At 33.9% G+C, this 14,763-nt stretch overlaps 2 protein-coding genes across 4 annotated transcripts in view; one reads left to right on the top strand and one right to left on the bottom strand.

The window, feature by feature from the left end:
* The first annotated feature begins 1,273 nt into the window (after positions 1-1,273).
* On the top strand, positions 1,274-14,599 carry LOC111676945 (DNA polymerase zeta catalytic subunit). Of its 3 annotated transcripts, XM_046954350.1 has the most exons (18): positions 1,299-1,376; positions 1,432-1,514; positions 1,579-1,808; positions 1,869-2,355; positions 2,973-3,486; positions 3,546-3,659; positions 3,730-4,158; positions 4,218-4,275; positions 4,333-4,443; positions 5,143-7,684; positions 7,746-8,225; positions 11,022-11,356; positions 11,421-11,639; positions 11,697-12,267; positions 12,318-12,431; positions 13,509-13,699; positions 13,762-13,989; positions 14,056-14,599. In XM_046954350.1, the coding sequence occupies exons 2-18, from the start codon at positions 1,449-1,451 to the stop codon at positions 14,450-14,452; spliced, it is 7,086 nt and encodes a 2,361-aa protein (XP_046810306.1). In that variant the 5' UTR covers positions 1,299-1,376; positions 1,432-1,448; the 3' UTR covers positions 14,453-14,599. The 3 variants fall into 3 exon arrangements, with proteins under 3 accessions (XP_023293724.2, XP_046810306.1, XP_046810307.1); XM_023437956.2 differs by having other exon boundaries at positions 1,274-1,514; XM_046954351.1 differs by lacking the exons at positions 1,299-1,376; positions 1,579-1,808 and having other exon boundaries at positions 1,440-1,514.
* A 12-nt stretch (positions 14,600-14,611) lies between these two features.
* Positions 14,612-14,763, bottom strand: part of LOC111676949 (calcineurin subunit B type 2) — a 3,019-nt gene continuing 2,867 nt past the window's right edge. Inside the window, exon 4 of the mRNA XM_046954136.1 lies at positions 14,612-14,620. Within this exon, the coding sequence (XP_046810092.1) occupies positions 14,612-14,620 (9 nt within the window). The remainder of the gene's footprint in view (positions 14,621-14,763) is intronic.

Raw genomic sequence — 14,763 nt, 5'->3', positions numbered from 1 at the left:
AATTAAGCATTTTAATATGAATTTCAAATTAACAAATTATTCAAATTACAAAATTCATAAAAACATTTGAAATCTATTGAAATGTTAAGAGAAAATAAAGAAAAATCAATAAAAAAAACAAAAAATTTAAAAACTACTAATAAGTTTATAATTATTTTGAATTAAGTTGGTAAGTATTTAAAAGCATTGGTTGTGGAAGAATTTTTCATCCCTATTCTGTATTTCGATTACGTTTCCATATTCAGTTACGCAACGTTGGAAATTTTGTATTCCAACAAAAAAACGGAATCGTTTCAATTACCCCTATACTGCTAGTTTTGTTCTAATTCTGTTCTAGTTCAGTTTAAATTCAGTGTAGTTCATTCTAGTTCAGCTTTAGTTTAGTTCTAGTTCAGTTTTAGTTCAGTTCTAGTTCAATTTTTGTTCAGTTCTAGTATCAATTCTATTGCAGTTCTAGTTTAGTATTGGTTTCGTTTTAGTTCAGTTCTAGTTTAGTTCTAGATCACTTCTAGTTCAGTTCTAATTCAGTTCATGTTTAGATCAAGTTTATTTTTAGTTAAGTTCTAATTTAGTTTTAGTTCAATTCAGTCCTAGTTTAGTTCTGGTACGGTTCTAGTTCAGTACTAAATCAGTAAGAGTTCAAGTTCAGTTTTAGTTCTGTTCTAGTTCAGTTCTGGTTGAGTTCTAGTTCAATTTAGATTCAGTTCTAGTTTAGTTATGTTCTATTTCAATTCTATTGCAGTTTTAGTTTTCTTCTAGTTCAATTCAAGTTCTATTGAGTTTTAGTTCTACATTTTTCAACTGTAGTTAAATTCTAAATCAATTTTAGTTCAGTTCTAGTTCAGTTCTAGTTCAGTTATAGTTCAGTTCTAGTTCTGTTCTAGTTCAGTTCTAGTTCAGTTCTAGTTCAGTTCTAGTTCAGTTCTAGTTCAGTTCTAGTTCAGTTCTAGTTCAGTTCTAGTTCAGTTCTAGTTCAGTTCTAGTTCAGTTCTAATTATGTTCTAGTTCAGTTCTAGTTCCGTTCTATTTCAGTTCTGGTTCAGTTCTATTTTAGCTCTAGTTTAATTCTAGTTGAGTATTAGTTTAAGTCTAGTTTAGATTAGTTCTAGTTCATTTTCCTTCCATTCTAGTTCATTTCTAGATTTTATTTCAGTTCTGTTTTATTTATTCAATTATGAATACAACCCTAGTTTATTTAGTAGTTAACAGTTATCGAACATGTGCTATCACTAGTGTATTTGTTTACATCTAACAGCTGTTTGAATTTTTTTCTTATTTATGTTGTGTGGCGCAATTACAACGAAAATTAACTTTCAATTATTTCACCATAATTACTTTAGTTGTACATTAATAGTGTGAATTTTCTTTAATATCATGTAATTAAAAATCATAAAATGTCTGGAGCAGAAGGAATATTCTCCTTGCGTTTAGTTATAGCAGATTTTTATATGGAAAAGCCGGTACCAGGATTGGATGCTTGTTATTCAGAATTTCGCGGTAAAGAAATAAAAAGGGTAAGTTAAAGGAGAATGAAAATAAAGCTTGCTAACCAATAACTACAATAATTCATTGAAAAAGGTTCCAGTTATACGCATATTTGGTCCAAATGCTCAGGGCCAAAAAACCTGCATGCATGTGCATGGTGTATTTCCTTATTTCTATATACCCTATGATCAAAAGGATTTTGAGTCCCTAAATAAGGCCATCTATCAAATTGCTCTCAATTTGGATAAGGCTATAAATATATCGCTCAGCCAAGGTAGTTCCTCTGCTCAGCATGTTTTTAAAATACAACTAGTTAAGGGCATGTGAGTTTTAATCTCTCTCTTTATTCTACTTATATTTTAACTAATAAACATTCTTTATAGACCATTTTATGGTTACCACCGTTCTGATCATCAATATCTTAAAATCTACATGTTTAATCCTCACTTTGTGCGAAGAGCTGCAAATCTTCTACAAAATGGTGCTATTTTAAATAAAAACTTTCATCCTCATGAGTCTCATGTTCCATATATTTTACAATTTATGATTGATTATAATTTATATGGCATGAGTTTCTTACATATTCCTTTGGAAATTGTAAAATTTCGTCGTAGTGATACTGCTGAGGTGGTACCATTTCGAAATCTTCACGAAACACAAATGCTTGATGTAAATGTTGTTAAAAAAATATCCTGCAGTACGTTGGAAATTGACATTGGTTCTAATTTTATTTTGAATCGTTTTCAATTGATAACTAAAACGAATACAACACATACAAATCCGGGTATTGAATCTATCTGGAATGATGAACGTTTAAGAAGACAAAAATTGGCGAAAAGTGTGGAGGATGATGAAGAGAAATTGAATGCGGTAAGTTTAACTTCTATTTCATTTCATATTCAGTTCTATGTTATTTTTTATTAAGTTCTAGTTCAGTTCTAGTTTAGTTTTGGTTTAGTTGTAGTTTCTTTTTAATTCAGTTCTAGTTTAGTTCTAGTTCAGTTCTAGTTCAGTTCTAGTTCAGTTCTAGTTCAGTTCTAGTACAGTTCTAGTTCAGTTCTAGTTCAGTTCTAGTTCAGTTCTAGTTCAGTTCTTGTTCAGTTCTAGTTCAGTTCTAGTTCAGTTCTAGTTCAGTTCTAGTTCAGTTCTAGTTCAGTTCTACTTCTAGTTCAGTTCTAGTTCAGTTCTACTTCTAGTTCAGTTCTAGTTCTAGTTCAGTTTTAGTTCAGTTCTAGTTCAGTTCTAGTTCAGTTCTAGTTCAGTTATAGTTCAGTTCTAGTTTAGTTCTAGTTCAGTTCTAGTTCAGTTCTAGTTCAGTTCTAGTTCAGTTCTAGTTCAGTTCTAGTTCAGTTCTAGTTCAGTTCTAGTTCAGTTCTAGTTCAGTTCTAGTTCAGTTCTAGTTCAGTTCTAGTTCAGTTTTAGTTCAGTTCTAATTCTGTTCTATTTCATTTATTCTATGAAATAACATTTTAACCCACCACTTACAGATACCACGACTTGAAATACCAGCCACACAAGAACGACCCGATATCCAGCCAACCGAAAGTGAAATATTCTATCGTACAGCATTATTAAGTAAACTTTTAGCTATGGAAACCTCCATACTAGAGACAACGCAAATTTCAAATCAAACTCTCAATTCAAGTCTTGTCTCAAATGTAACACTAAATCCCAGTAATACAAGTTTGAACAGCAAGCAGCAGAAGAGAACATTTAATTTAACAAAAATATTACAAAATTCCGTCTATCCTGAAGAATGTACACAAAATGATAATTTAATTAATGCCTCAGTAATACCGAATCACTTAAACAATACCAGTATTTTTGAACAGAGTCTTATGGCTAAATCAAATGAGACAAAAGAGCAGGAAATAATAAAAACAGCCGAAGATGAAAGTGTTTTTCTGGAAGATACTATAGTCGATGAAGAATTGGTCTTAAGTTTAACACAACAACAAAATCGTCCAACTGAGGAGGAGCATGTACCCATGAATGTTACTTGTAAGTAAAAAAGATAAAATTTAAATTTTTGTTTTAATTTTCTATTTTTGGTATAAAAGTACGTGAGGAAGACATGGAATTATTAGACATCTTACAACAATTGGAAGAGAATAATGAAGATAAGATCGATTTAGATAGTAGTTTAGCACCTATGTCACAAAGTCATAAAAATTGTAAGTTAAAACTAGTTAAAACTTTATTAAATTGGAAAGTTAATTGTTTTATTTTAATTCTTATTAAAAGTTCCTTTATCCCCACAAGAATTGGATAAAGAAACTACGAATGCTGCTTTGCATAAACCATCGACCGACACTGATTCTGAGGACGATCAAGAAAATGATGATAATACACATGATTTTTCTATAGCTTTAGAAAATCTAGATGATTTAATACTTAAACTAACACAATCACAAAAACAACCACTTTCACCTAATGAAAATGCTGCATTAGATGTACCTCAAGTGGATGGAGCTGATGATTTGCTGAGAACTCCTACAAAAGCTGCAAAAACTGCAGCAGCTAATAATCGGAGTACATCACCTCATACCCCCACTACACCTAAAAATAGACGTTTAACTATGGGTTCTCCTTGTCGTTCTCCTAGAACACCTAAAACTGGTCATAAATATGCTGCTCTACCTTTAGTTTCTATTGATCGTTCTACCGGTAAAAGTATGTTTTTGAATATTATTAGGAAATGTAAATATTAATCAAATTTTCTTTATTTAAAGCCAAAGCTGTTAATGACACTACACCTTTGAAACAGTCCTCAGGAGAACTAAACAGTTTGTTAGTTTTCTAATTTGTTTAGATATATTAAAATATTTACATTTTCTTTGTTTGCAGACCCATGTTATCTTTACGTAAAAAATTAGCTTTATCTGATATGCGCCGCAAAAGCATATCGGTTGATACAGATGTAGAGGATCGTGTAACTGCTGTAGATGAAAGAACCGGGTAAGTTTTTTTCTAGTTATTTTTTTTATAATTACAATGGAAAAATTAAAATGAAATAAAAAGAAAAAAGTTTTTACCAGAAATTAAAAAATCAAGACCCTGAGACCAAATTCTAGATTCGTAAGCATACATCGGCAGAGAGTAAAAAATAAGTTATTTCCTATGAAGGAAAGAAGGTGGTCATGGAGGGAATTCCTTAATAGTCCGTTATATAAAACGTTAGCTTGCAAGATATATTCCGTATTAAAAAACCTCCAGAGAAGTCATCTCAACTTTAATATCACACAAATGAACAATTGTGTATACGAGGAAGACATACAAAGTTATGTGTTCGTCCCTTGGGCCAAAACTCGAATTAGACTGCTTTTAACGACAATCATAGAGACGCCATCAATACCAAGATCGTAGAATATATAGCAGCATCTAATGCGATAACAACTATATTTGCAAGACTCCAATCTAACATTGGCCAATAGAGAATATGGCTGCAGTTGGGGAAAATGAAAAGCAAGTTAACGTTGCATTAATTCTAAAACCATAACATTTCTCTGTCCCTCATATAAAGAGAGTTAGACAATCTAAATCTGAACTTATTAATAGATTTTAGTAATTACATCTATTGTTTAAGTTTAGTATTAGATAACACTATAAATTTATGAATTTTGCTAAAAGTAAAATTTCTCTTGAAAATTTTTTCAGTTCCGGCCGAAGACGTTCCAAAAGATTAGTTAATTTAGATAAAACTCATGTCACATGTGCCTTAACACCCCGACGAACAAATGAAAAATTACTTAAAGTTTATAGTTTGGATAATAAGGATATTGAAACTAATGTAAACGAGGAAGAATCACATAATATCCCTGAAGAATGTGAAGTTATTAAAGATCATTTAAAGGAAAACTTAAAAATTAAGGAAAAACTACATGTTCCAGCTGAAGAAGCTAAAGAATCAATTAGTTTAAAAGTGGTAACTCCTGCAAAAACTGTAAACAAAAGAGTTTTAAAAGCAACTAGGAAATTCCCCGAAAAGCAGGACTTTGCGGTGAATGTACCAAATAACTTGGAAGTTCAATTAAAAGAAACTGTTGCAAAGAACATGGAAGCAGTAAAAGAAGTTTCCTCTAACAGTGAAACTGATGAAGAAATTATTGACTCTGATGAGACTGAAGAACCCATAAAAAATTTACGCAAAACACCAAATTTAAAAAGATTAAGGCGCAGTTTTATAAACGCCAATTCGGCAAAACGTAGAAAAATAACTATAACTAATACTAGCTCCATAGTTAATTCATCCAAATTTGATTATGCAATAGATGAATGCAAACCTAATGAAATTGTTACGGAAAATCATTTAAAATTGAAAAAATGTAAAGTAAGACTCAAGAAACTATTAAAATCAAATGAGCAGAAAGATAAAAATACCGAAGTTGTAAGGAAAGCCGCAGAAAGCAATTTCGAAACTTTAGAAAATGCAAACGATGCCTTAAATTGCGATATGGAATTAAGTGAAAATACTAAACAAGTTTTAAACCCTAAAGTTTCGGAAAGTGTCACAACTAAAGAAGATAACTCTGGAAGTTCTAATCTCATTTATAATAAATTAGAAGATTTAAGCAGTGCCTTAAAGATGCATTTCCAATCATCATTAACTTCAAAAGTTATGCCAGAAACTTATCATTCAAAAATGGAATCAATTGAAATTATGTATAAATCTCCAAAGGACGATAAAAGTGAAACAAACAATCACAATATAGAAACAGATTCCCAAAATCTGGAAAATTTACAAGATGCTTTAAAATTACTTGTGCCATTAAACAAGAACTGCAAAAACAATGAAGTCGCTATTGAAAATCTAACAAAAACACCATCATTAGATATTTTTCCAGTTTCCCAAATCAAAGAAAGTTCAGATGAAGAAATCTCTGAAACTCCTTTTTTTGATATTCTCTCCAACACTCCGAATAAAGAATGTTCAGATGAGGAAATCACTGAAACACTACCACAAGAAACTAATAAAGACTGTAAAGTTAAAAGGTTGGGTAGTAGTAAATCAATAAATCTACAGAGTCCAATAATATTTACCCAGAACTCTAGTCCAGTATTACAAGCCCAATCAAAAACTACCACGCGATCTAATTCCTTACATTTGGAAAGCTATATAACTATATCTTCTTCGAGTAACAATTCCTCAATAACATCAGAAACTAATATAGTTTTAACTCCCCTAGATTTGCCTCCCAGTCGCGAAGAAGTGCTGAAAGGTTGTCGTAAGTTTCAACTACCAGAATATGATTTCCAACAACCGTTCTACAGTAATCCCGATGATATAACCAAGCATAAAGAACTAGGTTTCACAGTACTTCAAATACCGGGTAACAAACTAAATGATATAGAAGAATTCCAAAGTATATTGGGTACAGACGTCAAAGGTTTAACGTCCTGGAGACGTCAGCAACTTATAAAACTGGGGGGAGTAGAAATGTTAAATAAATATCGTAATCCACAACGTATACGTGAATATTTTGCCAACAAAAAAACGGTTATTATAACTCCCCAAGTAAATGCTCCCACCAGACAAGAAGCAAAATTATGGCTTAAAGCTAGGGAGTTGTTAAAAACAAAAGGAGAAGAAGTGGAAGATATGAAAATGAAAAACCTAGAAGAAGATAGTCCAATTAAAATACGAAGACAAAAAGTAACTATGATGATGAATGCTGGCGATGCGGCAGAAGCAGACAGTGATGACGGTGATAATAGCTTGGACTGTTCTTCCAGAAGTCTAACACTAACGCCTCTAACACCAGGAACACCAGTGGCAAATGAACATTACACAAAAGGAGAACTTAAGAAAAGTTTTACTCCTGTTAGTAGGAATTTGGAAAAGGTTCCCCTTAAACTGGATAGTTCCCTAAGAAAACGTAAAAACTATAGAATTTTCCGACGTGTTGCTCTAAATAAGCAACTTAAGGAGGCTTTTGATAAGGAAGCTTCTAAAGAAAGCTCTCAGGAGTTAGAAACTGTTAAGGATAGTCAAGGCAGTGCAATACCGAATTCTCAAAATAGTGAAACCAGTGTTAGTAGTGAAACTGCTCTGGCGGAATTGGAACGCTCATCTTTTATGCAACAGTTAAAGGAAGCCGATGTTACCATTGGTGGCTTTTCAGAGAATTCCACTTTAAACAATACGTTTGGTTTTAAAGTGGCTTTGGAGAATCTGCAACAGGCCAAGGCTGATGTAGAGGTAACTTCTTCAACATTCTGCTTTAGAAATAATAATTAATTTCCTCCATCTTTATCTCAAGTTCAACTATCTTACCATTGTCACCTTAGAGGTGTTTGTGGCCACACGTGATGATTTATTTCCCAATCCACAAATAAACGAAATACGTTGCCTATTTTATGCCATAGAAAATAGTATACCCAACGATCATATTGATGTCGATAAAAAATTACCCCGCAAAGCTTGTGGTTATATAATGGTACATGATTCTCGTGATATTGTTGCTAAGGAGGGTCGTATTCATGGCATAGATAATGATATTGAAGTGACCATTGTTCAAACTGAAGTTGAAGCTTTAGAAGCTTTATTGGGCTTGTGTTCACGTTGGGATCCAGATATTTATGCTGGCTATGAAATAGAAATGTCTTCTTGGGGTTTTGTTATTGAACGCGCAAAATATTTGTGTTTGAATATAGCACCGCTATTGTCAAGAGTTCCAACGCAGAAAGTACGAGAATTTGTCGATGAAGATCGTGAATCTTTTACGGACTTGGATGTAGAGGTAAGTGGATACGATTTTATTATTTTTTCTTAGCTTTAAAGTACTTTAGGTAAAGACGAATCTCGAAATGCTGTTATCAAACTACAGATTGAATTTTCTAGATAATTTGATAAAAAAAGAAGTTTCTTTGAACCCAGGACGAAGCCTATAGAAAATGTTTCCTCTATCCATTGTTTCACCTAGTCTTCATACAAACGTACTACTCGCATAGGGCTTTAGAGCTCTTAAATCTGTTACATCATCGAGTATCTCTACAGGTCCTCGTTTTAAACAATCTCCATATTCTGCATAACTTACTCCTTCACAAAATTTTGAGATTTTCCAAGTTTATTCAACCCTCGGAAAGTTTTTGTATTTTCCTTATAAATTCAAATCCCAAATTGACAAAACTTTTCAACATTAGGAGTGGTATTAACTGAGAAACTTCCAAAAATTTGTCAATATACGGAAAGTTATTGCAACTTTCTCATAGGCTCAAATCCCTGATTATCAAAGTTTTACAGCATTGGAACGATTGGCTTGTTAACAAGCCACTGCTAGGTGTCGTGTAGGTATAATTAGAAAAAGATATTTGAGTGTTTTCACGACTGAACAGAGAAATTTATTCAATCGACAGGTTTTTTTAGATCTCTCGCGTAAAAGAACGAGTATAAAAGAGCTTAATTGAAAGCTCGTTGCATTTCGCTGTTGTTATACCTGAAAAAGAAAAAAAAACATGAAAGTAGAGAGAAAAGAGTAAATATTAAAAGGATTGGGAGAGTTCAAAGATTTTAATTGCACAGAAGTTATGTTACGGTTTATTCTTTATCTGCCCTGTTGTTGTAGAAGTTTAAACTATACAATTTTAAATACTGGGGTTCTTTATTCATGTCCCAGCCAAGAAAAGGGGCTACTTTAATAGGGCTAGTCCATAAATCCATTGGACTAAGTGAAACAAGGTGGCCTGGACAATTGAATATGTGGTGGGTATCATGGAAAATCCTGGAAAATGCTGCGTATATATTAGGGACGCACGGTCTATGCGAGACCAGTAGGCGTTGAGCTTGTAGCTCCATTCCGATCTCAGTTGTGCCAGAGCAACTCTTGTTTTCCGCGGCAGGTTCTTTATTATTTCTACTATGGGCAGTGGGCGACCTCCAAAAACTTCATTCATGCGGTAACATCAACGGATCATGCACATACCTTTGTATACTCTCGTATACACGAAGGTCCTTTCTGACATGCCTGGGGTAGCATCCAACTGTGTGATGTTATAGTTCATTGATGTGATGTTAAAGAGGATGACTCCTCCGCTGATATTCAGCATGACATTATGTTCCTTGAATAAGAGAACCTTCGTTTCCTCATGTTGGTAGCGCTCTGAGGTTATTTGCATACAGCCCGTTACAGTCCGTAGGGCAGCTTTGAATATTTCTCCACTGGGTACCACTTAGCGAAGGAGACCACACTGGAGCAGCAACTGATCGGTCATTTGTTTTCTAGGTAGCCAACAAGGATTCCATTTCCCAAGTGCTGCCGGCTAGTGCTTTGAGGACCTTGTTTCTACTTCTCAAAATGTTCGTATTTGCAGTGGCATGAGTAGAGGAAGTATGCAGAATGTTAAAGGTGAACCCCAAAATGTTTTGATGGGTTACAGTCGGTATTTGGTTTCCATCGACTACGACGCCTACATTCAAGTTTATTCTTTTTCGTCCAAATGACGATAAGTGTAGCTGAAGACTTCGCTGGTGATAGTTTCAGTTGTGCATTTCTCCGAGTTAATCATTCAATCGATCGCATAGCTCATCAACATTTGGGGCGTCGCCATAATGGTACAGTCGTCCGCAAAGGATATAACATTCATACCTTGTGGAGATGTGGGCAGATTAGAGAGGTAGAAGTTAAACAATAGGGGGAATAGAATACCACCTTGTGGTATTTGTCCTGTGATAGTAAAGAGAAAAAGAAAGAGATCTGATGACAACATTGCGCTTTAATTGCAATCAATTAAAAGATACATCCAATAATCTCTTGAAAGACCGATTTTCCAGAAGTTGCTTTTTCCGGGAGATCATAGAAAGTTAGCGAAATCAATTAAACCTATTGATCGGTCGGGGGATGCGACAATGAAAAAGTTATCTGATGCAATCGGAAAAAAACATATTATTAAGAAGCTAGTATTGCCAACAACCTCGCCTTATGTGTTATTACAATTATAAGTTTTTAAAGTGCGATCAATACTTCAGATCTGCGGAACACGGAAATCCTTTCATCTCATCATTGGGTAAAATGGCTAACCGATTAGATGGCTTAGAGATCAGTTAACTCTAGTACTACAGCAAAGTGTTTGTATTTGTAATTTTGCAAGTTACAAGGATAGTATTGAATCGTCTTGATCTTTCTTTAGGTTGTCAAGATGGGAAATCATAAGAAATATGTCTAGCTCTTATGCGGCGATAATATAGATTCCGACGGCGATGAAAAACTTTTGGATGTTGTGCAAAATACTGCTCTTAACTAAGATCAATACTGTCGGTTAAATGACCATAATATCAAGTAAGATCGTTATCGCTCATTGAGTTTTTTGAATTGGAATTCATAAAGGAGATAGGTATGAGATAATAAATAATTCGTTGCTTAAAGTAAGAGAAACCGAAAATGTAGATGTAAATTTGGATCAACCAAAGATACAAAATATCTTGATTAAATAGTTCTAGGTTCGTAGTTTCCGAAAATTACTATTAGGACTATTTCAAATTTTCAGAGTTGTAGTTTTAAACGTAGAGACGTTAATAATTCCTCTTTACTATTACTTAGATGAAACTTTGTGGTCGCATTTTACTTGATGTCTGGCGTCTACTACGTTCTGAAATTGCTTTGACCTCCTATACCTTCGAAAATGTTATGTATCATATTATGCACAAACGTTGTCCTTGGCATAGTTATCGCAATTTAACAGAATGGTTTTCTTCGCCCTGTTCACGTTGGATTGTTATAGAATATTATTTGGAAAGAGTACGTGGTACATTGGCCCTATTAGATCAGCTTGATTTAATAGGACGTACAAGTGAAATGGCTAAACTGATAGGTATACAATTCTATGAAGTGCTATCGAGAGGATCGCAATTTCGAGTGGAAAGTATGATGTTAAGGTAAAGAGATTTTTTTTAAAATAAAAGGAAAAATTATGTGTTATCAAGTTTTATATATTTATAGAATTGCTAAACCTAAAAATTTAGTACCATTATCGCCCAGCGTTCAGCAGCGTGCTCATATGAGAGCTCCCGAATATTTGGCTTTAATTATGGAACCTCAGTCACGGTTTTATGCAGATCCTTTGATAGTTTTAGATTTTCAAAGTTTATATCCTAGCATGATAATAGCCTACAACTATTGCTTCTCCACCTGTCTAGGGAGAGTCGAACATTTGGGGCAGTGAGTATTATGCTAGATAAATTGATCAAATTATTATACATATATCTTAAATACCAGATCAACACCATTTGAGTTTGGTGCCTCACAATTGCGTGTTTCTCCCGCAATGTTGCGTAAATTGGTGGATCGTGATCTTATAACCATTTCACCCTGTGGCGTGGTGTTTGTTAAATCAGCGGTACGTGAAGGTATATTACCACGTATGCTAACAGAAATTCTCGATACCCGTCAAATGGTTAAACAATCGATGAAACTGCACAAATCTAATTCAGCTTTACAACGTATTTTACACTCACGTCAATTGGGTCTGAAACTAATGGCCAATGTTACTTATGGTTATACGGCAGCCAATTTCAGTGGTCGTATGCCGGCTGTAGAAGTGGGAGATAGTGTAGTTTCCAAGGGTCGTGAAACTCTAGAGCGTGCCATTAAAATGGTGGAAGCCAATGATAAATGGAATGTTAGAGTAGTTTACGGTGATACTGATTCTATGTTTGTTTTAGTACCGGGACGTAATCGTGAGGAAGCATTTCGTATTGGTGAGGAAATTGCTGAGGCTGTGACAAAACAAAATCCTCACCCGGTTAAATTGAAACTGGAAAAAGTCTACCAGCCTTGTATATTACAGGTATAGCTTTGTCATTTATTAACGTAAAAGCTAAAATACTCTATTTGCAGACCAAAAAACGTTATGTCGGTTATATGTATGAGACCCCCGATCAAAAGGAACCTGTTTATGAAGCTAAAGGCATTGAAACTGTTAGAAGAGATGGCTGCCCAATGGTAGCTAAGGTAAATTATTCTTTAAATGAACTATAACTGAACTATAACTGAACTAGAGCTGAACTAGAACTGAACTAGAACTGAACAAGAACTGAACTAGAACTGAACTAGAACTGAACTAGAACTGAACTAGAACTGAACTAGAACTTAACTAGAACTGAACTAGAACTGAACTAAAACTGAACTAGAACTAATCTAAAACTGAACTAGAACTGAACTAGAACAGAACTAAAAAAGAACTAAAACAGAACTGAACTAGAACTGAACAAGAACTGAACTAGAACTGAACTAGAACTGAACTAGAACTGAACTAGAACTGAACTAGAACTGAACTAGAACTGAACTAGAACTGAACTAGAACTTAACTAGAACTGAACTAGAACTGAACTAGAACTGAACTAAAACTGAACTAGAACAGAACTAAAAAAGAACTAAAACAGAACTGAACTAGAACTGAACTAGAATTGAACTAGAACTGAACTAGAACTGAACTAGAACTGAACTAGAACTGAACTAGAACTGAACTAGAAATGAACTAGAACTGAACTAGAACTGAACTAGAATTGAACTAGAACTGTACTAGAACTGAACTAAAACTGAACTAGAACTGAACTGGAATGGAACTAGAACTGAACTAGAATTGAATTAGAACCGATCTAGAACTGAACTAGAACTGAACTACAACTGAACTAAAACTGAACTAAAACTGAACTAAAACTGAACTAGAACTGAACTAGAACTGAACTAGAACTGAACTAGAACTGAACTAGAACTGAACTAGAACTAAACTAGAACTGAACTAGAACTGAACTAGAACTGAACTAGAACTGAACTAGAATTGAACTAGAACTGAACTAGAACTGAACTAGAACTGAACTAGAACTGAACTAGAACTGAACTAGAACTGAACTAGAACTGAACTAGAACTGAACTAGAACTGAACTAGAACTGAACTAGAACTGAACTAGAACTGAACTAGAACTGAACTAGAACTGAACAAGAACTGAACAAGAACTGAACTAGAACTGAACTAGAACTAAAAGAAATGAACTATTGTAAAGCATTTCCATCTCTGACTTCTTTTAGATGTTAGAAAAGGTTTTGCGCATTCTCTTTGAAACCACTGATGTTAGTCAAGTGAAACATTATGTTTGTCGACAATTTACAAAACTATTATCTGGAAGGGCCAACTTACAAGATCTAATATTTGCAAAAGAGTTTAGAGGTCTCAATGGTTATCGTCCTACGGCATGTGTGCCCGCTTTAGAATTAACTAGGTAAGAAAACTGTCTCCTCTAATGATGCTGCAACATCTTATAATAAACCCTAAATTCTTCAGAAAATGGATACAATCAGATCCACGTCGTATACCTCGTCGCGGTGAAAGAGTTCTCTTTATTATAACTAATGGACCACCTGGTGTACCATTAATACGTTTGGTACGTCATCCCCATGAGGTGTTAAGCGACGAAGGTCTTAAAATCAATGCTGTCTATTATATAACGAAAGCCATAATACCTCCCTTAAATCGATGTCTTCTACTTATCGGAGCTGATGTTAGTGAGTGGTAAGGAATTGGATTGACCTTTTCAATATGTAGTTTACCACTAGCCTTTGATTACTTTTCTTAAAGGTTTGCCAATTTACCTCGAAAAATTCTACTAACACCAGCTCTCTCCACTGCCAGCGAAATTATTTCCTGTCCCAATCCCAAATCGAAGAAAAGTACTATATCACAATTTTTCTCCACTACCAATTGTATTGTTGATTGTGGCCGCCAAACGAAACGGGGTATTTGTATGGAATGCAGTCAGAATTCAACGCGGTCCATGATTATTTTACAATCGAAAATTTCTAAAATTGAACGTTCATATCTGGCAACACAACACATATGTCAGGCATGTTGTGGTCGAGTAGGAGATTTAAAATGTGGCTCTTTGGATTGTCCCGTTTTGTATGTATTGGAAGTTAAGCGTCGGGATTTGCAACAGATTATGCATTTTAGAAATATTGTAGAAGAACGATTTTAGCTGGGGTTGTGGAGGAAGCATGAAGCTACAACCATGTTTTTGTTAAGTTATGGTAGGAAGTACAAAAATTTGTTATATACATAAGTATTTTTTATTAAAAAATTAAGGAATTTATTATTGAAATGATTTATTCAAAATTGTTAATAAATGTTATAAATGTTACATTACCTGTATGGAAATTTTTGTTTATTTTGAGAAATTAAAGATAAATAGATAGATAGATAGATAGATAGATAGATAGATAGATAGATAGATAGATAGATAGATATATAGATAGATAGATAGATAGATAGATAGATAGATAGATAGAT

This window comes from Lucilia cuprina, chromosome 6 (genome assembly GCF_022045245.1).
Source record: "Lucilia cuprina isolate Lc7/37 chromosome 6, ASM2204524v1, whole genome shotgun sequence".
NCBI lineage: Eukaryota > Metazoa > Arthropoda > Insecta > Diptera > Calliphoridae > Lucilia > Lucilia cuprina.
The sequence above is the reverse complement of the archived record's forward strand: the minus strand, read 5'-3'. Positions and strand labels throughout refer to the sequence as shown.

Bases quoted from the DNA above. Each gene is read 5' to 3' on its own strand.
- LOC111676945 (XM_023437956.2), top strand. From the start codon at position 1,395: ATGTCTGGAGCAGAAGGAATATTCTCCTTGCGTTTAGTTATAGCAGAT. The intron at 3,660-3,729 runs GTAAGTTAAAAC...TCTTATTAAAAG, and splicing joins GTCACAAAGTCATAAAAATT to TTCCTTTATCCCCACAAGAA. The intron at 4,276-4,332 runs GTTAGTTTTCTA...CTTTGTTTGCAG, and splicing joins TCAGGAGAACTAAACAGTTT to ACCCATGTTATCTTTACGTA.